At 36.2% G+C, this 24,372-nt stretch overlaps 4 protein-coding genes and 1 pseudogene across 5 annotated transcripts; 3 read left to right on the forward strand and 2 right to left on the reverse strand.

The window, feature by feature from the left end:
- Window positions 1-469: 469 nt before the first annotated feature.
- LOC111313781 (transketolase, chloroplastic) lies at window positions 470-4,104 on the forward strand. The gene is made up of 7 exons (XM_022914525.2): window positions 470-1,032; window positions 1,311-1,401; window positions 1,515-1,620; window positions 1,704-1,986; window positions 2,313-2,461; window positions 2,547-2,700; window positions 2,829-4,104. Exons 1-7 carry the CDS (start codon window positions 538-540, stop codon window positions 3,786-3,788), a joined length of 2,238 nt encoding a protein of 745 aa, XP_022770260.2. The 5' UTR covers window positions 470-537; the 3' UTR covers window positions 3,789-4,104.
- Window positions 4,105-6,710: 2,606 nt separating this feature from the next.
- LOC111313782 (RNA 3'-terminal phosphate cyclase/enolpyruvate transferase, alpha/beta) lies at window positions 6,711-10,662 on the forward strand. Its single transcript, XM_022914527.2, has 8 exons — window positions 6,711-7,315; window positions 7,399-7,643; window positions 7,894-8,047; window positions 8,835-9,049; window positions 9,139-9,256; window positions 9,529-9,739; window positions 10,056-10,117; window positions 10,214-10,662. The coding sequence occupies exons 1-8, from the start codon at window positions 6,974-6,976 to the stop codon at window positions 10,430-10,432; spliced, it is 1,566 nt and encodes a 521-aa protein (XP_022770262.2). The 5' UTR covers window positions 6,711-6,973; the 3' UTR covers window positions 10,433-10,662.
- A 1,989-nt stretch (window positions 10,663-12,651) lies between these two features.
- On the forward strand, window positions 12,652-14,927 carry LOC111313783 (UDP-glucuronate 4-epimerase 3). The gene has a single exon (XM_022914528.2). It carries the CDS (start codon window positions 13,230-13,232, stop codon window positions 14,541-14,543), a length of 1,314 nt encoding a protein of 437 aa, XP_022770263.1. The 5' UTR covers window positions 12,652-13,229; the 3' UTR covers window positions 14,544-14,927.
- Window positions 14,928-16,674: 1,747 nt separating this feature from the next.
- LOC111313784 (uncharacterized) lies at window positions 16,675-19,854 on the reverse strand (annotated as a pseudogene). Its single transcript, XR_016332338.1, has 7 exons — window positions 19,754-19,854; window positions 19,472-19,648; window positions 18,952-19,169; window positions 18,532-18,673; window positions 17,836-18,052; window positions 17,352-17,610; window positions 16,675-17,229 (listed from the first exon to the last, which is right to left on the reverse strand). The product of XR_016332338.1 is annotated as an uncharacterized LOC111313784 (transcript).
- A 1,749-nt stretch (window positions 19,855-21,603) lies between these two features.
- On the reverse strand, window positions 21,604-23,481 carry RPS13A (ribosomal protein S13A). Its single transcript, XM_022913944.2, has 5 exons — window positions 23,369-23,481; window positions 23,182-23,254; window positions 22,326-22,464; window positions 22,054-22,240; window positions 21,604-21,866 (listed from the first exon to the last, which is right to left on the reverse strand). The coding sequence occupies exons 1-5, from the start codon at window positions 23,389-23,391 to the stop codon at window positions 21,833-21,835; spliced, it is 456 nt and encodes a 151-aa protein (XP_022769679.1). The 5' UTR covers window positions 23,392-23,481; the 3' UTR covers window positions 21,604-21,832.
- Window positions 23,482-24,372: the final 891 nt, after the last annotated feature.

A 24,372-nucleotide genomic window follows, 5' to 3' on the forward strand; every position in this document is an offset into this window, starting at 1 on the left:
TCTAGGACTCCTATGTAAAAATGGAAAGTTAAGGGGAAAAATCACAATTTCTTACTTTCCGGCTACTATCGAGGCACGGCGGAAAAACCTGAAATCAGTTTCCTCTTTCAGCCATATGCTGAGCTAATTAAAAATTAAAGATAAATTAAAATTTTAATTGTTAAATATAAATTAAATTTTAAAAAAATTTGAGAGAATTTAAAAGCTTGAATTTTTTTAACTGAGTTAAATAAATAACGATTGAGCAGAGATAAATTAAAATTTTTTCTAAAAAATGAAAGGTAGAGAGAGCAATACCCAGAGTCAACGGTGGAGACAAGCCCATCTTCGAATCTAACGGTCAGCTCACTCTATCTGTCCCTTTGTGCAGACGAGAACATCAATGGGAGTTGGTGGCTACTAACTGCCTTACTCTTACGTAATCTCCACGCTGGATTATATCAAGTAAACTCTCTCTCTCCTTCTCTTCACATTATCAAACAAAGAGGGTTGTTTCACCAACCTCGCCCTCTCACTCACTGCACCCAGCCAAAAACAATGGCCTCTACTTCGTCTCTCACCCTATCTCAAGCCCTCCTGGCTCGCGCCATCTCTTACCATGGCTCCACCCAATCCTCTGACCACCGCATCTCTCTCTCCGCCCTCTCTCTCCCCTCTTTCTCCGGTCTCAAATGGACTACCTCACGCGCCTCCACTTCCCGTCGACGCCTTCCCACGCGTTCCAACCAGAAACGGCAAGTCCGGGCTGCAGTCGTCGAAACAATTGGCACCGCCGCCCAGACTTCCTTGGTGGAGAAATCGATCAACACGATCAGATTCTTGGCTATTGATGCTGTCGAGAAGGCAAATTCAGGCCATCCTGGGTTGCCCATGGGTTGTGCTCCGACGGGCCACATTTTGTACGATGAAATCATGAGGTACAACCCGAAGAACCCTTATTGGTTCAACCGTGACCGTTTCGTGTTGTCCGCTGGTCACGGTTGTATGTTGCAGTATGCTCTGCTTCACCTCGCTGGTTACGACAGTGTCCAGGTAAAGCTTCTTTAAGATTCTTTTTCATTTCAATTAATCTATATTTTGAGAGCTTTTGACTTTTGGATCCATGTGTCTTTTTTTATTCTGATTGGTGAAAATTGGATCTGAGTTTCTTTCCATTTATTTTGTAAATTTCTTTGTTCTTTTTTAATGTTTTCTTGATGTTTGGTTTAATTGTTAGGTTGTAGTTTTTTTGGGATGATTCATGACAAAAAAAAAAAGGTTGATTCTCGTACTAAAGGTCTAAAATTTATGATTATTGGATTGTCTTTTAGGAAGATGATTTGAAGAATTTTCGTCAGTGGGGAAGCAGAACCCCAGGACATCCCGAGAACTTTGAAACACCTGGAGTTGAAGTCACAACTGGTTAGTTAGACTCCTTTGCAGAAGTGATTGTTTTTGTTTTTATCAACAAAGATGCCTTACTGGAAATAAAGCAAATGTAGGTACTTATATGTGGCTTTTTCCTTCACGTGCAGGTCCTCTTGGTCAAGGTATTGCAAATGCTGTGGGATTGGCTCTTGCAGAGAAACACTTGGCTGCTAGATTCAACAAGCCAGACAATGAGATCATTGACCACTACACGTATGATATATTGCTTGCATATACTCAATCTTTAGTTTTGCATGCCCAAACTTGTAGTAATATATTGGTCTTTGTTTTTGTAGATATGTTATTTTGGGAGATGGTTGTCAAATGGAGGGTATTGCAAACGAAGCTTCTTCACTTGCTGGACACTGGGGACTTGGAAAGCTTATAGCTTTTTATGATGACAACCATATTTCCATTGATGGTGACACTGAAATTGCCTTTACTGAGAATGTTGGTATGCGTTTTGAGGGGCTTGGGTGGCATGTTATATGGGTTAAGAATGGAAACACTGGCTATGATGATATTCGTGCTGCTATTAAGGAAGCAAAGGCTGTCAAAGACAAACCCACCTTGATCAAGGTCAGACAATTTTCAAAATGCTTACATTCCTACATCTTGTTTCGAAGTAATACACTTGTATTTTTCATTGATGTGAATCTTATATATTTGAAATTTAAAGTTTCATAATTCTTAGTTAAACTAACTTTTCTGCTGTAGCTTTTGTTCTAAGGATGCTGCATCATATGCATAAAGAATGCATTAATTGAAAATTGAAAAATCTTGCATCACTCTTCATATCTACACTTGATTTTGTTATTTGATTTTATTGACAAAATTAGGCTCATAACAACTGCATGGTACAAGAAGTCATTTTTGTTGAAGTTGCTTCTTCTTGTTCTTTGCAGGTGACAACTACCATTGGTTATGGATCTCCGAACAAGGCAAACTCGTACAGTGTACACGGTAGTGCACTTGGTGCCAAGGAAGTGGATGCTACTAGGAAAAACCTTGGATGGCCATATGAGCCTTTCCATGTACCTGAAGATGTTAAAGAGTAAGGAGATTAGTCAAGTTTTGTATATATGCTTCTGACTATGTTTTTTGGTTTGGTGTTCAAAATTTTCTTGTCATTTCTACAGGCATTGGAGTCGCCATACCCCTCAGGGTGCTGCTCTTGAAGCTGAATGGAATGCCAAGTTTGCTGAATATGAGAAGAAGTATAAAGAAGAAGCTGCAGAGCTCAAGTCAATCATCACTGGTGAACTACCAGCTGGCTGGGAGAAGGCACTTCCGGTTAGTACACCTTTGATTTCCTTACTAAATAGAGTCAAACACCAAAATTTGTTCCTTATGATTAATACAGTCTGATTATATTGGAATGTAAAACTGCCATTTGCGCATTTTTTGTTTGCAATTTCCAGACATACACTCCAGAAAGCCCAGCTGATGCTACCAGAAATCTCTCTCAACAAAATCTCAATGCCCTTGTAAAAGTACTCCCCGGTCTTCTTGGTGGAAGTGCAGACCTTGCTTCTTCCAATATGACCTTGCTCAAAATGTACGGTGATTTCCAGAAGGACACCCCTGAGGAACACAATGTTAGGTTTGGAGTTAGGGAACATGGAATGGGAGCCATCTGCAATGGCATTGCCCATCACAGCCCTGGCCTGATCCCATACTGTGCTACTTTCTTTGTCTTCACTGACTACATGAGAGCTGCCATTAGGATTTCTGCCTTGAGTCAAGCTGGAGTTATCTATGTTATGACCCATGATTCCATTGGTCTTGGGGAAGATGGACCAACCCACCAGCCAATTGAGCACTTGGCAAGCTTCCGTGCAATGCCTAACATTTTGATGCTTCGTCCAGCTGATGGAAATGAAACTGCTGGTGCATACAAGGTTGCTGTCCTCAACAGGAAGACACCCTCAATTCTTGCCCTCTCCCGACAAAAGCTGCCTCAACTAGCTGGAACTTCCATTGAGGGGGTTGAAAAAGGTGGCTACATTGTTTCAGACAATTCCTCAGGCAACAACCCCGATGTAATTCTGATTGGAACTGGTTCTGAGTTGGAGATTGCTGCTAGAGCCGCAGATGAACTAAGGAAGGGAGGAAAGGCCGTTAGGGTTGTCTCCCTTGTTTCATGGGAGCTCTTTGATGAGCAACCAGATGCCTATAAGGAAAGTGTTTTACCATCTTCTGTATCAGCTAGGGTGAGCATTGAGGCTGGATCAACATTTGGGTGGGAGAAGATTGTTGGACCTAAAGGGAAGGCAATTGGAATTGACCGGTTTGGTGCAAGTGCACCAGCAGGGAGAATATACAAGGAATTTGGTTTGACTCCAGAGGCTGTTGTTGCAGCAGCAAAAGAACTTTGCTAGGCTTGGTTAGAAGTCTCCGGAGAAACTTACACTGAAGAGGCCATTCCAATTGTGACACAGTCTCTTTCTTTTTAATAAGAAATAGAATCAAAATTTCTCCTGTTGCTTATGATTCATCAGTAGCAACACAGAGCAAAAAGGAGGGTAGAGTTTCTGTATGTTTACCAATTTGTAACTCCTTGGACTTTTCCCAGAGTTTTGCTGTATTTGTTGCTTTAAATTAGCTTGCCCTTTTATTTTTATGTTAAAACGGATTTGTCTACTATTGTAATTTTTGTTACTGGTCAAGAACCTCATAATCATTATTTTGATCAAATTTGCTTGGCCTTAAATGTAACACGAGTTTGTATAATTTGGCTTTTCAAAATAACCAATTCGATTATCCACACTCAATTGCTTATTTCTATTCATTAGTTTGACTTGTTGAATGGATGTATCAAGTAAACAAGAATAGGACGAATAGGACGATCCTGCCCAGGAAAGACAGAAGAGATGGGTGGTAGAAATTTGTGGTTAGGTTCCAGCCAGAGAAAGTTCATGCGTGCATGAAACTGAATCGGATTGGGAAATGGTTTCAAGCCATTCAAATTCTTATGGGTGTACTGGGACCAATAACCAATTGAATGAAGCCAAGAATTGGTGTGAAATTTGTCTGGGATCCACCAAGGAAAAAAGAAAGCTATTGAACTATTGATAAGTTTGTGGTAGTTGAAGATCGTGTCCTTTATCTGCCTATCCTCATTGTCTTTTACTATCAAAAGTTATGAAACTCGGAGAGCTTATTAGTATAACCATTTTTCAGTCCCTTTTAAAAAAAAAAAAACACATATCTCAGTTTATTGCCATTAAATTGACAGTCAAGTCTTGTGGAACATGTTTGATCTGGACATGAAGGTTCTTCAGCATATTCAACATATATCCAGATTCCAGCATATTCTTTCTTCAGCTGCCCCCGTTAGTTTGGTGTTGATTACTGTTCTATCAAAGTATAATTAAATCCACAAGTCCAAGCAGAGCCAAGAAGTAGATAATTAATAACGTACGATTTGACATCTTTCTATGAATTTTTTTTTTAATTCCATAAAACAGAATCAGGGAAGCACGCACAATTGAACCAACACAAATTTCTAGTTGGTACCTAATAACGTATAGTAATTGGATTAAGTAAGTTAAGTCAGAAAATGCCAAAAAAAAATGCATCCAATCCAAGCAATTTGTCCACCAACCTTTGGTTGCTACTGGCATTCAAGTTGGGAACTCACACCTACCCTCAAAAAACTGATTTCCCACCCCCCCCCCCCCCAAAATTTGGGCTCATCTTCAAGGGCATAAAGTAGCATAAAATAAGCTATTCTCTGGGCCCCCAAGAAATAACCAAAATCTCTACTGGCCTTAGTTGGCAACCTGTCAATGGTTGCCAGTGAAGTGTGGACTCCGTTAGACAAAGGGGGTTGGTGAGGCCAGTACCAACACCTACTCCCTCAATTTGATTTTGTCGTTCCATATTTACATTATATATATATTTTTCATTTAAAATGAACAACCCCTCGCAGCACAAGGTACAACTACTCCAAGCATACCTAATGAGATGGCAAAGCTAAGCAAACATAGCTTTACTCGAAGGTTACTAAATGTTGACCTTTTACAAAATTTAACATACATAGATTGTACTATTGATCAATTGATAAATTGATAAATTTTTAATGTTTATTTATAATATATAAAAAATTATAAATAAAATTTTGAAATAATATATTTTTATATTTATTATAATTATTCAAGATAAATTCTTATATTTTTTAAAAAATATAATTGTATTATTGTTAATATTAATAGATATATTTTTAAAAATATACAATTAAATAATCATTCAATAAAAAAATTTAAAATTTTGGAGGTGTTAGAAAAAATTTTGTATCAACTTTCAAAATTTTTTATTTTATAATTTTAAAGTATCTATAAATGTTTTCACTTAAATTTGATAATTTGTATCATTATATTATATAAAATATTATATTTATATAATATTTTCAATAAAAATTACATATCATTATTTATGTTTATATGAAAATATAAAATATAAAATTTTTATTTTATCAAATTTATTTATAATTTTTTTAAAATTTTAAATTATATTATTTTTATATTTTTATTTATATTTTTTTATATCATATTTTAAATTATTAAATCTACTCTTATCATGTAACTTTTATATGCCTCTGACTACTGTGTACTGTCTATTTGGTAATTAAGTCAGAAAATGCCAAAAATGCAATCCAATCCGAGCAATCATGCACCAACCTTTGCTTATTCCTGGCTTTGAAGTTGGAAACCCAAACCTACCCAGCCCATAAGCCACCACCTACATCTGCTAAACAGTATAGCTACCCAAACACCAAGCGAGTGCAGTGCAGTGCAGTGCAGTCACCATATTCTACCCTTCGTAGTTGTCCCCATCTTTCTTTGTTTCCATTTAATTTGGTCAAGGACGGGCCTGCTTCTTTTTAAATTCATTTATTTAGTTAAATTTATATGTACTGAGATTTGGAGATCGGAGAGGATTGAGAATATATATATATCTATATATATATATATATATATCTCGAACTCACAATTCTCATGTTACAAGCTTTAGGAACGAATAAATCAACAGGTTGATCAGCACTCAAAAGCCCAAAGCAGAATGAGTGGGAAACAGACATTTTTTTCCGAAAATTTGGGCTCAAGGCCTAAAGATAACCGAAATAGCCACTGGCTTGAGTAATCAGGTGGCCACCTGTCAAGTTGCCTGTGGTCCTGTGGGTCCCGTTAGGCAAACTGGGTTGGAGAGGACTGGGACAGAACCAAATCCGCCAATTTGATTTTGGCGTTGTATATTTTTAATTTTTTTTTCATTTAAGAAGAACAATCGCTTGCAGCACAAGGTACAACTACTCCAAAGCAAACCCTGAATTTTTCGAATATAAGAAAAATAATAACTCGCTCTAGCACCGTTCCAAACATCACCTTTTTTTTCTGGTAGCATTGAGTTGGTTGGTGAAGCAATCCACCGAGTCAATCCAACAACCACAATCAAAACAAAGTGTTTTTCTTTTAATCCCATAATTTCACTCTCAATTTAGAGATAAAAAAAAAAAAAGAAATCAAGGCACAAAATTTCCTGTAATCAGAAAAGTTAGAGAGAGATGTCACAGGTTAGCAAAATCTGCAGTGGAACACAAAAAACATATGTTTTGCACAATGTCTTAAAATTCCAGAAGCCCAAATCTGTTCCTTCAGTTTCATTCAGATCAAATCTCAAAGGAAGTTTTTCAAGTTCTTGGGGTTTGATTATGGAGAGCAGTGACAAGTTGGGAACAATAAGGGTTGCACCGTTGAAGGTTTCTGCTTCAACGGTAACAGCACAGAAGCCATCCAGAGCATCAGAAATCGTGCTTCAACCAATTAATGAAATTTCGGGTACGGTTAAGTTACCCGGGTCCAAATCACTATCCAATCGAATTCTGCTTCTAGCTGCTCTATCGGAGGCATGTTGATTTCATAGTCTATTTAAAGTTGGTGTTTATGTTCTTTAATTATTTTTATGTTTTAATGTGTGTTCGATATGTAGGGAACTACTGTGGTAGACAATTTGTTGAACAGTGATGATGTTCATCACATGCTTGTCGCTTTGGGAAAACTTGGGCTACGTGTGGAACATGACGATGAAAAGAAACGAGCCATTGTGGAAGGTTGCGGTGGTCAATTTCCAGTAGGCAAAGGGGAAGGTCAGGAAATTGAGCTTTTCCTTGGGAATGCTGGAACTGCGATGCGACCTCTTACTGCTGCTGTTACGGCTGCAGGTGGCAATTCAAGGTCCGTCCAATTATTTTCATTTTAACTAAGATATTATGCGGAAATGGAACCATTTTGTCATTTTACAGTGGCTTGTTCTCTATAAAAGGAATCCGACTGTTAAAAATGGCATCAGCTCACTGTATTTTATTAGTTGAGTAAACAAAAGTTGTATATGCATGGAACTATCTGCTTTTATGCTGATGTTCTTTGCTTTGTGTATTACTATCATTTTTTTTAGCTAATGCATATATGTTACCCATGATCTTAGCTACATACTTGATGGTGTACCCCGAATGAGAGAGAGACCAATTGGAGACTTAGTTACTGGCCTTAAGCAGTTGGGTGCCGATGTTGATTGTACTCTTGGCACAGATTGTCCCCCTGTTCATATAAATGGAAAGGGTGGTCTCCCTGGGGGAAAGGTATGGCTTAAAATTTTTTTCGTTATGTTCTTGTGGTTTCTTATCAATGGGTTAACTGTTTTTATAAAGGTGTCATCCAAGAACCTTGGCCTAAATTGCTTCTCTAAGTTAGATATTGAAAACGACATAAGCTACCCAAAGAAATGAGCTTCTATTCCATGTCATTGTGCAATAAATATTATCTTATGTTAAACTGTCAATCTCCATACTTGTGAAAGCCAATGCTTTAACCTTCTATTGATATATGGATGTGAATTAGTTTGTAATGCTATCTGGTGAAATAAGACTTATGGCAGTTGGAGGAACCTTTTTTATGGATTTTTTTTCTTTTTTCCTTTTTTGGGATTTTCCTTTGTCTGGTATTTGCTTGCAGGTGTTGCCCGGATGTTGCTTTTCTAGTATACACGTGAATGATTGATCTTGTTAACCAGTTAGCATTAACCACTAATGTGGTGCATATCTTCCTTGGGCTATTTTGGTAAAGGAACCCATGATGTTAAATTCTTGAAAATGCTAAAGGAGTGGGAAAGTGGATTCTCTTTTCTTTCAAACTATTCGTTTTAGCAAATGTATCACATTCATTATTTTAAAAGCCTGAAACTTTAGATTATTTGTGATGTTGAAGCTTTGTGTTCGTTTTCTTATTTTAACTTCTAGGTTGTGTGAAGGAAAAAAAGACTATATTTTGCCCAAAAGTAAAACGGAAATAGACTATGAGTATAAGACTTAACTTCTGGATGTGGTTGCCGATATTCATGATATACTTCTGGTGTGGCTCCTTTTGCAGGTGAAGCTCTCTGGATCAATCAGTAGTCAATACTTGACTGCTTTGCTCATGGCAGCTCCAATGGCTCTTGGTGATGTGGAAATTGAGATAATTGATAAATTGATTTCAATCCCATATGTTGAAATGACTATAAAGTTGATGGAAAGGTTTGGAGTCATTGTAGATCACACTGACAGCTGGGATCAATTTTTTATCCGAGGAGGTCAAAAGTACAAGTAGGTTTTTATGACTCTCACTCTCGTACCTTGCTGCACAATGTTATACTCTGTTTGGACTAAAAGTCATAAATTGATAAATCTTTCAGGTCTCCTGGAAATGCTTATGTTGAAGGTGATGCTTCAAGTGCTAGTTACTTCCTTGCTGGTGCAGCTGTCACTGGTGGGACTGTCACAGTAGAAGGATGCGGTACAAGTAGTTTACAGGTACTTTTATATGAAGTCCATGAATGTTATCAAGTTCCCAACCAATCCATATCAGATATTTCCAGTATGAGTGAAAGTATTTACTTTTGATTTCTTTCAAATTGTCTTATGCTTTTTAAAAGTGTTGTTGAATTGTTTTGCCTGTCTTTGAGACTGATCTCAAATCCTTTTTAATTGATTATTCGAAATGGTTTTCCCACTACAGCCTTGGAATTTGTTCTCATCTGAACATAAACTCATGCTTGTTTTTCTTGGTTTTTCTTATGATTAAGGGTGATGTAAAATTTGCTGAGGTTCTTGAGAAGATGGGTGCCAAAGTCACCTGGACTGAGAACAGCGTCACTGTTATTGGACCCCCAAGAAATTCTTCTGGGAGGAAACACTTACATGCTATTGATATCAACATGAACAAAATGCCAGATGTTGCCATGACTCTCGCTGTTGTTGCTCTTTATGCTGATGGTCCAACGGCTATAAGAGATGGTAGAATCTTGCTTTTTCTTTCTCTAAGATGAACATGTTTTGGTATGCATGAAAGGCATAAAAGGAAAACAAATGTCACCACAAAAAGAATCTTTTTTAATGGGAAACTTCACGCCCAAAATGCCTCTGGATTAAATGTGATCTTTACCTTTTGATTATTGGTATTTCTGAGCATAAGTGTTCTTATTTCTGGTGCTGCTCCTCACATTGTATGCAAATGTTGAAATATGTTTCTTTCCTCGTCTTCTCAACTAAAGACTATTGATAGCCTTTGTACTATATTTAATCTAATGACGTCTTCCCTGGTTCTCTTCAGTGGCAAGTTGGAGGGTGAAAGAGACTGAAAGGATGATTGCTATATGCACAGAACTCAGGAAGGTATATTCTAGCTAGCTTTATGCTTATAAAAATTCTTTAGATGGTGCTAGTTTTTTTTTTTTTTTTCTTACTTTATTGTTTGGTTTCATATTTCAGCTCGGAGCAACAGTTGAAGAAGGGCCAGATTATTGTGTGATCACTCCACCGGAGAAATTAAATGTGACAGCAATTGATACTTACGATGATCACCGAATGGCCATGGCATTCTCACTTGCCGCCTGTGCTGATGTTCCAGTTACCATCAAGGATCCTGGTTGTACAAGGAAAACCTTCCCCGACTACTTTGAAGTTCTCGAGAGGGTTACAAAGCATTGAACGGTTCTTCTACTTTATTATACAAGAGAGGAAGAAGAGGATGAGAGAGAGCAGTTGAACCTTGTATGTGATGTTTCATATCCGCAAGTTGAGTTTGCTATAATTTTCTTCCCATACTGTAAATTATTTATTTTCCACTTGTAGTGAATAATGACTTTTGGTGCTTGATCCTTGTCATGAAGACTGTAATATTAAACAACATATAACTCAATTGAGGATTAATTCTTTTTTGCGTTGCCTATTCAATTAATATTTCAAGGGCACACACGTTTTGCCGTGTCCTTTTTCTCATCACGGAAAAGAGAAAGAAATTTCTCCCACGAAGATTTGTTCTCCGAGGTACATGAAAACAGAAATTTCCCATATATTTTGCACTGAGAGCTAGTTTCAGTGGAAACATTATTGTGGGAACTAGGTAAAGAAACAAGGTGGAATCTATGGAGCGGCAGCAGCAGTTTAGATTGCATCGATGATGAGCCAATGACTCTTAAACTATGGCGAATTCCAAAGCCAAAAAGAAAAAAGTGTACTAGAACTAGTCATTGAGCATGGGTCATGAAATTATTAAAAAATGCACTTTTAACAAAATCATGTCAACCAGTCCAAGTTCCAGCTTACATCAACTAGCAAGACATGGAACATGTGCCGCTTTGCCATGCCAGCTATAAAGAAAGGATGACTAAGTACGTTTTTCTCGGCTTCCTTTCCACCAGATCCTCACATGGGGTGGGTGGAAGCTGCGAGGAAATTTAATCTTAGAATCTTCTTTTCTCTCACCATTAATAAAGACTCCATGCCATATGGTCGAGGAAAAACACACAAAGATACACACCCGAGGAAAATTTTTTGCAGCTAGCAAAATAAAGATTTTACAGTAGAATGTGAATTATAAAGCAGGCTGTTTAAAACCAATTTCTTGGCACTCTGCGGCCATTGAAACAACACCTTCTGTCATCTAAGTTTATAAAGAAATCTGGGGTTCAGTTATTTTATAAGCCATCAAAACGTCAGATGTTTTTTTCCAATGGTGATGGGTGAGGGGCATTGTGTAGGTTTGGAATTTATGGGTCAGAGTTTGGTGTAATTCTTGAAGATCACTCTTCTTTATTTTGAGTCACAAAAAGAGCTTTTAAATGAAGTAAAAGTTTTGTTTGAGCTTTGTGTAATTTTTTCTGCAAACTTAACTATGTGAATTGCTATGCTATCTACAATCCACATGATGCTAACTTAGCTTAGCTTAGCTTAACATAAATTGCAATCTAAGATTTCTAAAGAAAATTCCATGGAAAGTTGCTTTTGCCTTCATTTCAAGTCTGTTTCGCACTTTTGTACTGCCTGCCTGCGCTCACAAATTCTGACTGCTTTTCTCTCTCTCATTAGATTGAGACCGTATCCTATGTCATAAATTTACAGAAAATTAATTCAAATTTGTATTATATTTTGTTAGATTTCTTCCCCTTTTGTAATTCGTGCAGTAATTTTTTTATTTCCAAACTGTAATTTCCAAAAACAATTGATTACTCATTTCAATGGGCTGATAACATTTTCAGGAAAAATACAATAAATTTACAAAGTAGTTTGTGGTTGAAAACAATTACTAATATTAAAATAAAGCAAGACTAGTAAAATACCCATTTTCAGTTTTTAATTGTATATTTAGAGTAATAATAATTTTGATAAGATCAAATTTGATTTGATTTTTTAAATAATGCATAAAATTTTATAATTTTAAAATTTAAATCAAATTCAATTTAGATTAAATTTTACTGGTTTATTTTGATTTATCAATTTTTAAAATTTTAATTTTTTCATGTATTATTTTAATATGATTTTTAATATATTTAAATAAAATTAGATATAAAATAGTTATTGTTATTTTATAAAAATTTAAAATTATATAAAATTCATAAAAATATATAATTCAATTTAATTTTTTTAATTTTAATTTAATATATATTTAATATTAAAATTTAATTCAAAGTAAATAAAAAATTATCTAAACTAAATTAAATACTACAATTTTACATCAATTTTTATTTTTATTTTTTTTCACAACCCTATAATAACGCTCCCCAAATTAAGGGTTTGCGACGCCAATTATCCTTAAACAAAGGGGGTTCGAAGCTGGTAGCCCCCAATTTCCAAGGCCTCCCCGACCAGTAAAGTTCTCACCTCACTAATAAGAAAATTAGACAAAGCTGATCTTATTTTACTAGCACTAGTATTTCTTATTTCTCTCAAACCGCAATTGAAAAAGAAAATGTAAAAAAAACGCAACAAAAAAAATCTTAACCTCTCGATTTTTAACCAAGTCAATTGAAGCAACCCATTTCATTGAATGAAATTGTTTGACTCTTCTTGATCTCCCATCACCTTCGTAACTCTCTCTCTCTCTCTCTCTCTCTCCCCCAACAAGGTTCACTATTTTTTTCTTAAAGCAAAAATCAAATCTTGATTCTCTTTGGAGCCATTGAAACAGCTATAAACCCAATAGAGAAACGGCCAACAAGCAAAACCATCCTTTCAAGAAACCTGAAGATTCCCCATTTTCCACACAAAAATGGGAAAAAGGTAGCCAAAGAGCAACTCGTCCACCATCACCACCGACCCCCTGAAAACCCCCAAATAACATCCCTTTCCAACTGCGCCTCCTCCTCCTCCTCCACCACCACCACCACCATCGCTACCAGCACCGCCAAATCAGAATAATCTTCAAATAAAAAATATCCATTTCTGCAAACCCTAATCCTGAAAATACAAAAAGAGAAAACAAGAAATCCAAATAACCTCCTCATAAATGTCAAAACAAATGTCTCATCTTGACAACATTCCATCGACGCCAGGGAAATTCAAGATGGAAAAATCACCGTACATTCACAATAGACTGAGGTGGCACTCCTCTCTTGCAAAGCTCACATTTTGGTCCTTTGTCTTCTTGGGGCTGATCTTGATCTTCTTCTTTCGATCTCCATCCTCCAATCCCCTTCCTCAGGATCCTTCTCGCCGCTCTCTCCGCACCTACAACTGGGGTGGACCCGCTTGGGAAAAACAGGTCCGTTCCTCTGCCCGTGTCCGTTCCCGCAACGGCATCTCCGTTTTGGTTACTGGAGCTGCCGGTTTCGTCGGTACCCACGTGTCGGTTGCTTTGAAAAGGCGTGGAGATGGTGTTCTTGGACTTGATAATTTCAATGACTATTATGACCCTTCATTAAAAAGAGCTCGGCAAGCGCTTCTGGAACGAAGTGGGGTTTTCATTGTGGAAGGAGATATCAATGATTCGGCTCTTTTAAGGAAACTTTTCGAGGTTGTTGCATTTACCCACGTGATGCATTTGGCCGCTCAAGCTGGGGTCAGGTATGCTATGGAAAATCCTAGCTCTTACGTGCATAGCAATATTGCTGGTCTTGTTAGTTTACTTGAAGTTTGCAAGTCTGCTAATCCACAGCCTGCAATTGTGTGGGCTTCTTCGAGTTCTGTTTACGGGCTTAATACCAAAGTTCCATTTTCTGAGATAGATAGAACTGATCAGCCTGCTAGTTTATATGCTGCTACTAAGAAAGCTGGTGAAGAGATTGCACACACTTATAATCATATATATGGACTTTCTTTAACTGGTTTGAGGTTTTTCACGGTTTATGGCCCATGGGGAAGGCCGGATATGGCATATTTCTTTTTCACTAAGGATATTTTGAAGGGGAAGTTGATACCAATATTTGAGGCAGCTAATCATGGTACGGTGGCTAGGGATTTTACCTACATTGATGATATTGTGAAAGGGTGTTTGGCAGCATTGGATACTGCTAAGAAGAGTACTGGTAGTGGAGGGAAGAAGAAGGGTCCGGCTCAATTGAGGGTATACAATTTGGGAAATACTTCGCCTGTGCCAGTTTCAGATCTTGTGAGTATCTTGGAGAGGCTTTTGAAGGTTAAAGCAAAGAGGAATATTATGAAGTTGCCGCGAAATGGGGATGTTCAGTTTACTCATGCCAATATTAGCTTGGCTCAGAGGGAGCTTGGGTATAATCCCTCAACTGATTTGCAGACTGGGTTGAAGAAATTTGTCAGGTGGTATCTCAGTTACTATTCTGGTGGGAAGAAGGCTGCTGGATAATTCATTCTTTGATTTGTGGTAGGATCCTCCAAATTCTTGTTCATTATCATTCTTATCATTGTTTTTAACATTTCTCTGTTCATTGCCCGATTAGCGTTATTTCATATTTCTTTAATGATGCCATATAAGGAGGGATATCATGTCCTACTTTGAAGAAGTTTTGTGATCAGTAAACATTTTGCTGGGCAGGCACAACCTGTATCAAAAGAACACTAGAATAATCTTTTTTTTTTTAATTTTTCCATCTTCTTTCCCATGGAATGTAATTGTTGTAGTTTTGGCATTGTAGAATTCATGAGTGATAGAGCATATGCTGATTGGTGGATTTGTATCATTGCTATGCAATTCCAATAAAATAGCACATGATAATATGTTCTTTCTTTCCTTTGTGGATAAATTGGGTCGAATTTGGAAAATTAAATTTGCTTTAAATGTTTGCCAAATCAACCCCTACCCTTCCCCCAACCCCCCCCCCTCCCCAAAAAAAAAAAAAAGAAAAAAAGAAAAAAGATGCTTACTGCATTAATAATAATTTCCATCATATACTTTGTTGTACTTATGTAAAAATGATGTGCTGGTGTTGATATCTTGCCGTGCTTTTTTGCTTTTTTAGATAGTAATTTTTCATGACTTTGACACCTAAAAGCCAATAATCCACTTTTGTTTTCTTTCATTTTTGAGTGAATGCTAGATCTTGGTTCCTTTGTTGAGGTATTGCTCATTTTCCTAGCATAGAGGTATTGCTTCTTTTATCTTATGAACTTAATTAATGAATATGATATGATTCATGAGTTATGTAGTCACTGTTTAAGAATTTACAAAACACAACTATTTAAGGTTTGAATAAATTGTATGCGGGCTGTTGAACTTTAGGAATGGTTATTCTGTTACTTGTTTTGTGATTTTTTGAACTTTATACAGTCATAACTAGTGATGTCCATTGTGATCAATGATCCAAGAATTATGCAGGTTAATAGTTAGTGGAACACTAGGCCATCCAAGATGATTTTTGTTCCTTGACAAACAGGTCCTTGTACAACTCAATGATCATTTTCAATAGAAGAGTCTGCTCCAAAGTCATCTTTTGATGCATTTTACTTTAATCTTGTCCATTGTCATTTATATAAGTATATTCCTTCATGAAAAGTGGTGTCTTTACAAGTCCTCAAGTGTCGAAAACCACATGTTATATGATGTGAACATAGTTTATGTAGCTAAAATAAAGTTACATGGTTTGTTCATTGAAAGGAAATATGGAATACTGGGTCAGGCACAGCTAAAATCAGTATTTCTAAGAGCTTTTATTGCATGTTGTGGGGTTGATTTTGATTTGCCATAGTTGATTTGGTCTACTTTCACTATAATAAATGTTTCTGGAGTTCCATTGGCACTGAGAGTTTATTAGGGGTTCTGTCATTGAGCAATGAAAACTTGAAGGAGATAAACTACAGGTTCATGAAAGTCTTATTGAGACTGATTTTGACTTTCAAGATCTTATGGTAGCTTACCATGGGAATGTTTGGAATTACGCTTATACTAGTTAATCTAGTAGGCAACTGTTTTTTTTTTCCCCTATCTTTTTTTGTTATCAATTATTTTAGATCTGTTCAGTCTTCACATCCACTAGTTAACTAGATGAGTGAAGGGGTTTATAGTAGTTCAACTCTTGAATAACAATAAACCTATAGTCCTGTACATGTCTATTGAGTTAGCTGTGCTTGTCTTTGAGCAAAATGATGATGCTTTACCAGACTTCTGTGTACATGTCTATTTCAGAAATTGTCGGTCTTGAAAATTTTGCCGTTGCATCCTTTCGAGGTTTGTGCTGTTTTGTTTTGTTCTGGGGAGAGATTATTCTCAAAAGTCTATTCCACTTTGACAACTTTTTCATTATTCAGAATTCAGGTGGCACGAATCTTACTTTGATTAGAATTTGCTTACATGTGCTCAAAGTGGATGATAGCTCATGGTGATTTGCTTTATTACACTTCATTAATGCTCCCCTAACAGAATGAGGCACGGCCAAGAAAAAATAAAGTGAAATTATGCACTTTTTATATGCATTGCGTCAATTGCAAAATGAAAACAGGTCAACACAATTTTTTTTTTTGAAAGAGCAAATGATATCCGCTTGAACCAAAACTGCAATCGTACATTTGTACTCCATTTGTTTGCTCAGATGAGGAAGATTTTGCAAATTTTACAAAATCGAACCCAGATTCCAGCCTATGTTTCCAGGTTTCAACCCCCAAGAAAAGGAAAAACTCGGGAGAGGTAGAGAGAGTACAATAATTTTACATCAAAAGAATTCGAGCTTGTCAATATAGTCTTCTATATCGAGTAAAAGAACCAAGTCACATTTCCACAATCTTGAGTATATCCATAAGCTCTTCTCCAAATGTGGAAAATTATACCCTGCTGATTAACAATGCGGATGCCACCCAATTGGATAACCTTGCATGCCAGAGAAAGAAGTTTCCCGCCCGCTCACTCAACTCACTTCCTTTCATCAATGTATCATAAAATGCACAAACCATGCAAAACTAAACGAAATTACTCAAAAGTCATACTTTGTTCTCCCACTCTTTAAGATGAGGCATAACATGTCTGAAATGTCAGCGGAAGAACTGAAAAAGTTCCAAGCCTCAAGCATTAGGTGTTTCCTTGATCCTTTAAAATGATCAACCTGTATCAAGTTAAACTATATATATATATATAATAAATTCATACATGAAACACGTATACTTAGGTTTAAGACCCTTAATTCATATTTCAGGCTCAGCTAGCAACAAAAACAGACTTAAATACCTTAACATCCAGAGGCATGCCATGAAACTGGCCAGCACCCTCCGGTGGTGTCCAATTATATGTAGCACAAGGTAAAAATAGCACTGATGCACCACCAATTTCTTTGATAAAAGCCAGTGCTTTACTAAATCTTTTTGCATCAAAAGAGGGATGGGACTTTACGACCCAGGCAAGAGCTAACTGATCACCAAGCATTCGAGAAGCATTCATGTATTTGGAACTATACACTTGTAATACCTTTTGTAGAAAGTTTTTTGCCCTGCAAGCAAGTTCACATATTCAGTCTCTTCAGTGATAATTTTGATGGTATGTTGTTGAAATGAGGAAAGAAATATATTGTATCTTCTGGGCTCACTACAAATTATACCCTTCATTGGAAGGAGAATATCTCCCTACCACCTTTAGCCCAGCTGGTCTGTAAAGGAATAGGTATAAAGTCGAGAAAACCAGAAGACTGAATGTAGAACACAAAAAGGGTCTCAACCTTAAGATGCCATCACGTGTACCCCTCACAGCAATAAATCCAGAATTCAGAGGCTGATCTTTGTTGTTCCTGAACGTAAGAGCCAAATGGAAATTTTGGTACTTTTCAAATATCTGTCCTAGGTCAGCAATTACAGCGATATCTGAGTCTGTAAATATGAAATGAGTTTTACGCCCCTGCTCCTGAGATAGCTTCTCAAGCGTGATTTCAAGAAGGTCTACATAAAAAAATGGCAGTTTGGCAGATAAATTAGGATAAGGTTTTTCGTAATTGAACATGACAAGATGGTTTTGTACTTCTAAGTTTGTCATGATTTTAGTTTATGTAACACTGTGTATATTCTAATCTCAATAGCTGCAATGACTTCTCTTGTGGTAAACAATATAAAGAGAAAGACAGGTTTCACAAATTGCTCTACCCATCCAATAAGGAGGAGAAAGCGTATAATAATGTTAGTAAAAAAAGAAAAAAGAAGGGCTGGGAGTAGGGGAAATCATCTTTATTTAAAAAGAAAGAAAAAAAAAAGGGGAAAATTTAAAATATAAAGCAGGTACAAGATAGGCTAGGAAGCTTTTTCGCACTTCAGAAAATGGAAAAAAAAAAAAAAAAAAAAAAACTAAAGATATGGTTAATAGAATATTCTATAAATGAGCAGCAAAATCTTTCTACCTATATATCAATGCGATGTGCTCTTACAATGTAAGACCTGATTCTTTGAAGCATCAACTTGTCTCGGGAATAATCACCCTGAATGGGATGTACAGTAACTCTGTTTTGGTGCACTGAGAGATGATTCTGGATCAGTCAGAATAATAATATTGCTCTGAGGCATTCCCACCTGAAAGATTTTAATCCAGAATTCCCATTAACTATATGCTCCAAAGCAATTTACTCCAGATTTCCGTTTAATGAATGCAAGATACAAATTAGAACAAATCCTGTATATTACAATAATTCCGTAATAAATAAGAAGATAAGTTAAAAACTTTAAATAAGAACTGATATATAACAGAGTTTAGTTCTGAAAATTCAAGCAAATTAACATATATTTCCAGTAGACATTTCCATATGGAAGCTAGAAGCATAATACTGCATGGTCTTTAATTGAAGAATTACCTGAATATAGTTAATGAAGGCATTCAAAATGGCAATTGATCTTTCTGACTTGCTATATGAAACATTCCCAACAGTAACGAAGTTTGATGATCTACTATTCACAAGAGCGTCAGGTGAGTTGTTGTAAATGGTAAAAACAGTGACAAACGAAATACCATCTCCAACACCAGAGGCATGAGAAGGGTTTGAAAAATGTGTCTTGTTGAGAGCTTTAACTCCTGCAACATATTGAAAACATGAAAAACACCTAGAATATCACAGCAACAAGTTTAGGATCCGGGAGCCCAATAAAAGTACCTTATTTTTTTATCCAATGAGAACATTTTATATACAGGAGAATAAAAAGACCATAAATAGGAAGAATATGGAATCCGATATCACATATGTCGAGATATAACAGACTCCTAAATTCATACGCCAGTTATTCCAGTATCTAGAGATTTTAGAAATGAATGCAATTCTAAGTTTTTGGGCCCTTTTATCAAATTTGTGTACCATTCAACAAGGAATTAGCAAGAACCTTGACATTGCAAACGATTGGGCAAGCCTTCTCCAGCAACAGGTCCAAGAATCAGATGATCAGATTTCTTGCTATTTTTCTTGGGGGTATCTCCTACTGCTGAATTCTGCTCATCAAATTTCTTGTTATTTTCCTTGGGGCCATCTCCAACTGTTTGGTTCTGGTGCAGTTCCAGAACTGAAAACATGCAAAAAGAATCATTTTAATATTTTCAATAACAAACAAAAAGGACATTACAAAAATCAACAACTGAATAGATTAGTAGCAAAGAGGAACAACCACCAGAGAACAAATGAGGAAGGATGAAAATAAGTGGGAAACAGAAGAGGAAACGACGCCATCCAACACATGCTTTCATGCCTAATCCATCTTTCAAAGATAGATACTACCTAGCTGCACCAATCTTCTTTGACTTAATCACGGGCCCACTGCTGCATAATAGTGGGGAAGTTTGTTCAATGGAATGGCACTATAAAAAGAGCCTAAAAAATGGATGCTTCAACAAAAAAAAAAAAACTATGAATTACGATTTTTTTTTCCTTAAAAAGGAAGCCACCGCATTGCAGAAATGAGTTATTATTGATTGATTCAATATGAAGTCGTTTCAAGTTAAATTCCGACATTAAGACAAATCAAGATAAAATGTTCCGATTAGAGCTACGCTTTAGAAATCTTAAAAGTTCAAATTACATGGATTTCAGATCAGGCAGCAAAATTCAAGAATATGCAAACAAATATCAATGAAATTTTTAAAAAAATCAGACGATATCATGCTAAAGTATAGAAAATAAACAAAAAAAAATATGAATCAAGGAAAACTTAACGATGAGATGCGATTGAAGATAGAGTGAAGAAGACGAGATTGAAGACGTTTCGACACCTGCTGCAATAAAAGAAGAAATTTTTGGTGAGTCCAAGGAAAATATCTCAATGTTCTTTTCGAGAGTCCCTTTTTTTTTTGTTCACGCAAGATCTGATTAAACGATGTCGGTTCACAGTTTTTCAGTGTTTTTTTTTTCCAACTTTTAATTTGAATGAGTTGGGCCTCACTTTAAATGGGCCTACTCACCGTGTACGGTAAGTTTGCGGTGCAGAACGACCAATGGTGAACGGTGGTCTTTTTGCTACACGTGGCTCTTCGCAAAAGTCCTTTTGGTGGATATTTGGTTTTTACTGTGTTTATATAAATTGGGCCAGGCTGGTTGCTAAAACTCTGGACCAAAGGCTATCAATCACAACCATGAGCCTAAGATACACAACTTTGGGCTTGTGAGAGCCACTAGGCATAATATTTCCAAATTTTGCACAAGTACTAAGAACCTCTTAAAAATGTTGGATTAGTGCACAGTTTCCCTTCCCAATTCAGTTTTGGGCTTTTAGGCAAATGACAGTAGCCACGTTTTTCAACCATGGAAAATCAAGGGAAATATTTTTACCAACCAGGGGATTTGACAAATCAAAGAGAGAGCTGCATACACGACGGATGGCATATGATCTTGGTTCATAGATATCCAGATACTAACTATTGATGGCTCATGGTTGCACAGCTTAGATGGAGCAACATCTGAACGTTGTGATCAAACGCCCTAATCTTAGATAAAGATATAATCGAATTGAACCTAACCTAGACTCTCAATTCGTAACTTGATACTTGATTCGAACTTGATTGAATTTCATTTTTTTAACTCGAACTCAATTCGTGATCGATATCAAATTACTTGAACTCGCTCGATTAAACTCGATTAATATGTAAAAATAAACAAAAACTCAATTATTTGTACTCGAACTTAAACTCAAATTTAAAATATTTTATTAATTAAAATAATAAAAAATATTTAAATATAAAAATTCAATTAAACTTACGAACTACTCAAATCGGATATAAAAATATTCGAATTCGACTTGATCGATAAGTCTAACTACTTGAACTGAACTTGATAATAATCGAACCGAATTCAAATTTTATTTAAATCGAACTCGAATAACTTGCAAGCACTAATGTATTATTTATTCCCCTAATCTTAGAGTTTATATAGATTTACCATCGTTCTCCATTTGCCTTTTTCTTTTCCTTTCTTTCATCAGAGCTCATTTTCAGCAACAAGATTTTAAATAAATCCAAGTAACAGCTATTAAAAAATAAGATTCAGAGCACCAAAACATTTCAAATAGCAAAAAATTGAAGATAAATTATTCCGATAGGCTTAAACATAATATTGTCCCTCTTCAGTATCTCAATTTCAAACCATAAGTCAACTAATTCTTTGAAAGCATAATAGCATGTAACAGAAAAAGTTTAATCCTGCATATCTAGGAGACTGTCGATTGAAGGGCGGGAAGCTGGTTCTAACTGAGCCTTCTCTAAGCCACAAGAGTGCTGGCGGTGGTTGACTCACTGCATAAGGAAAAGTATGTTAAGATTTACAGGTCACAACCATTCCCAAGACCAGAGAGTAGTGCAATAACAACGGTAACAAAACAATTTTCATGAGTGTTGAGGACATTTTATAAAAGAGCATGCCTCTAACCATGAGTTATACATGTCAAGAATATCAAAAGGAAGCAGGGATACAAATACTTACTATTTCCACACAGGTGGCAGCTTCTTTGTCTTCTTGTAATAGCGGGCAAGGCGGTGGATTCTGCTCTCAACCAAGATCAACCTAAACTTGGAATCCTTGTCTTTCCTGTTCCTCTCAAGATGCTTTCTGATGGCAACAGCTTTCTTAATCAGGTGGTACAGATCTTCAGGAATTTCGGGAGCAAGACCTGATAATAAGAAATGGATGAGTTGAATGTTTATCTTCAAATCTGAAGAAAAAAGCAACAAAAGACAATGCCAACGAAGTTGTACCATGGGCTTTCAGTATCCGCAAAATCTTGCTGCCTGTAACACTCTTCACCTGAGCAATCCCATGAGAATCACGAAGAATTACACCAATCTGAGATGGGGTCAAACCCTTCTTTGCAAACTTGCAAATGTTCTCCTCGACCTAAAAGATGAAATCAAGATTAATGAATATTGCCAAAAAAGAGTACAGACTTCTTTTAAGGAGAGAATAAACCAAAGGAAGTGGGAGTTTTTTAACTCCACATTGCAAGGATGTAAAACCAGAAAAAAAATACGCCTTAAGAACATCAATGACAAAACATAAGAAACAGTTTGCCAAAGATTAATTAACTATTATTAATACTCCATCCATTCAGCAGTAAAATTTGTAGAAGAACATAATAACCGAAGCTTCAGCTTGAGATATATGTCACAAAAAGATAGATGTAATCCAACAAACTACCAACAAACAAGAATAAATGATCATTAGAATTCTACATTCCAGAAATATGGATAAAATATTGTAACATAACTAATGCACCATCAAACCTAACTATTAATTATTGATAAAATTTTTCCCACAGCCTTCAATTTTCTCTCAAGCTATCTTTAGTTTTTTTACAACTTAAATCCTGAAAAAAAGTGTAATTTTACGATGCGATCAACTTAAAACACTAAAGATTCGCTTTAGACTTTAAGCAGAGCATTATCATTGTATTGTAATCAATGATTATAACAACAATAGCTCATACAAATTAACAAAAAATAATTCAGATTTATTTCTCAAAGTAGATAAAAATAAAATAATACAAATTCCTATCATTCATTTTCTAACTAAAGCAAACAAAAATGAAGAGCGTGATTAAAGCAAGTGACTCACATCTTGAGAAGAGATCTTCAACCAACTAGGTGGAGTTCTCTTGTAGGGCAGAGCAGATGCGGAAATACCCTTACTGTACAGAAAGAGAAACACAATCATTAAGCAGCCTTTTGGCTAATGAATCACCAAGACCATCATAGGATTGTTTTCAGAGGATAATGAATCAATAGTGAGAGCAACTACAAACCCTCGGCTGTGCATACGACCCATGGCGGCAGAGTTTCGATCTCTTCGGCTGCTTCTCTCGGTCTCTTAACCCCGGCTTCCGTCGCTTGCTCTGAGCAAAGAAACCCTAGAATCGATATGGAGCCTCGGGCTAGGGTTTTTATTCTTCTGGTCCCTTGCCAGTGACTTATTGGGCCTTCCCTCATTGGCGGACACTTCCTACAAATTGGGCCGGACACCATTTATTTATTATCTTGTTTGGCCCAACCGATAAAGTAAAAGAATTTAGAAAAAGGATTTTTTTAAAACTAAATTAATGAGTTATTCTATTTATAAAATCATTTAAGTTACTTCATCACAAAATATTTAAATTATTATTTTAATCATGCATTTGCAATTGTTTGAAGGAGAGAAAGAAATTAGGATTAATTGTTATATGGACTGTCTTAATTGATATGGACAAGTAACATAGACCTTTCCTTTAGGATTCGGAATTTCGTATGGCCCATTGGCCCTTTAATGTGTCATCTTGTTGAAAAGTATGTCCATCATCATAATGGATGTTATTCACATGATCTGAAAAGGAAATAGTATAAAATAGTGAATAGAAATGAAAAAGATAGTTGTCTCCCAAACAAAGGGCTTGGAAAAGTGAAATAGTGGACAGGCAAAATTCCTTTACATGGTCTTTTCTCCTTTTATTCTATTGCCGTGAAACAATGGTAATGGGAAACATCTTTTTTATAACCCACCAATTGGAATAGACTCAAGTACAATAATGGAGAGAAAAGAAAAAAAATATCTAGATTTGTTTGTGTGACCCTAAAAAAATCTTGGTTTAGACTTTAGATAGACAAAAGATGGTTGACGTGGTTTGAAAAGATTGAGACTTGGATTCCAATTCCCTATTGATTCATGCCTTAAACAGTGAGGCTTTGGAGTGTCAGGGCATCAAATAATGAGAATGTTGGATGGGTAATTGAAAGAAAGAAGATAAAAGGCGAGAGAGGTGTCTTGTCTAACATT

This window comes from Durio zibethinus, chromosome 23, assembly GCF_047325235.1.
Source record: "Durio zibethinus cultivar Kanyao isolate XHJ-2024 chromosome 23, ASM4732523v1, whole genome shotgun sequence".
NCBI lineage: Eukaryota > Viridiplantae > Streptophyta > Magnoliopsida > Malvales > Malvaceae > Durio > Durio zibethinus.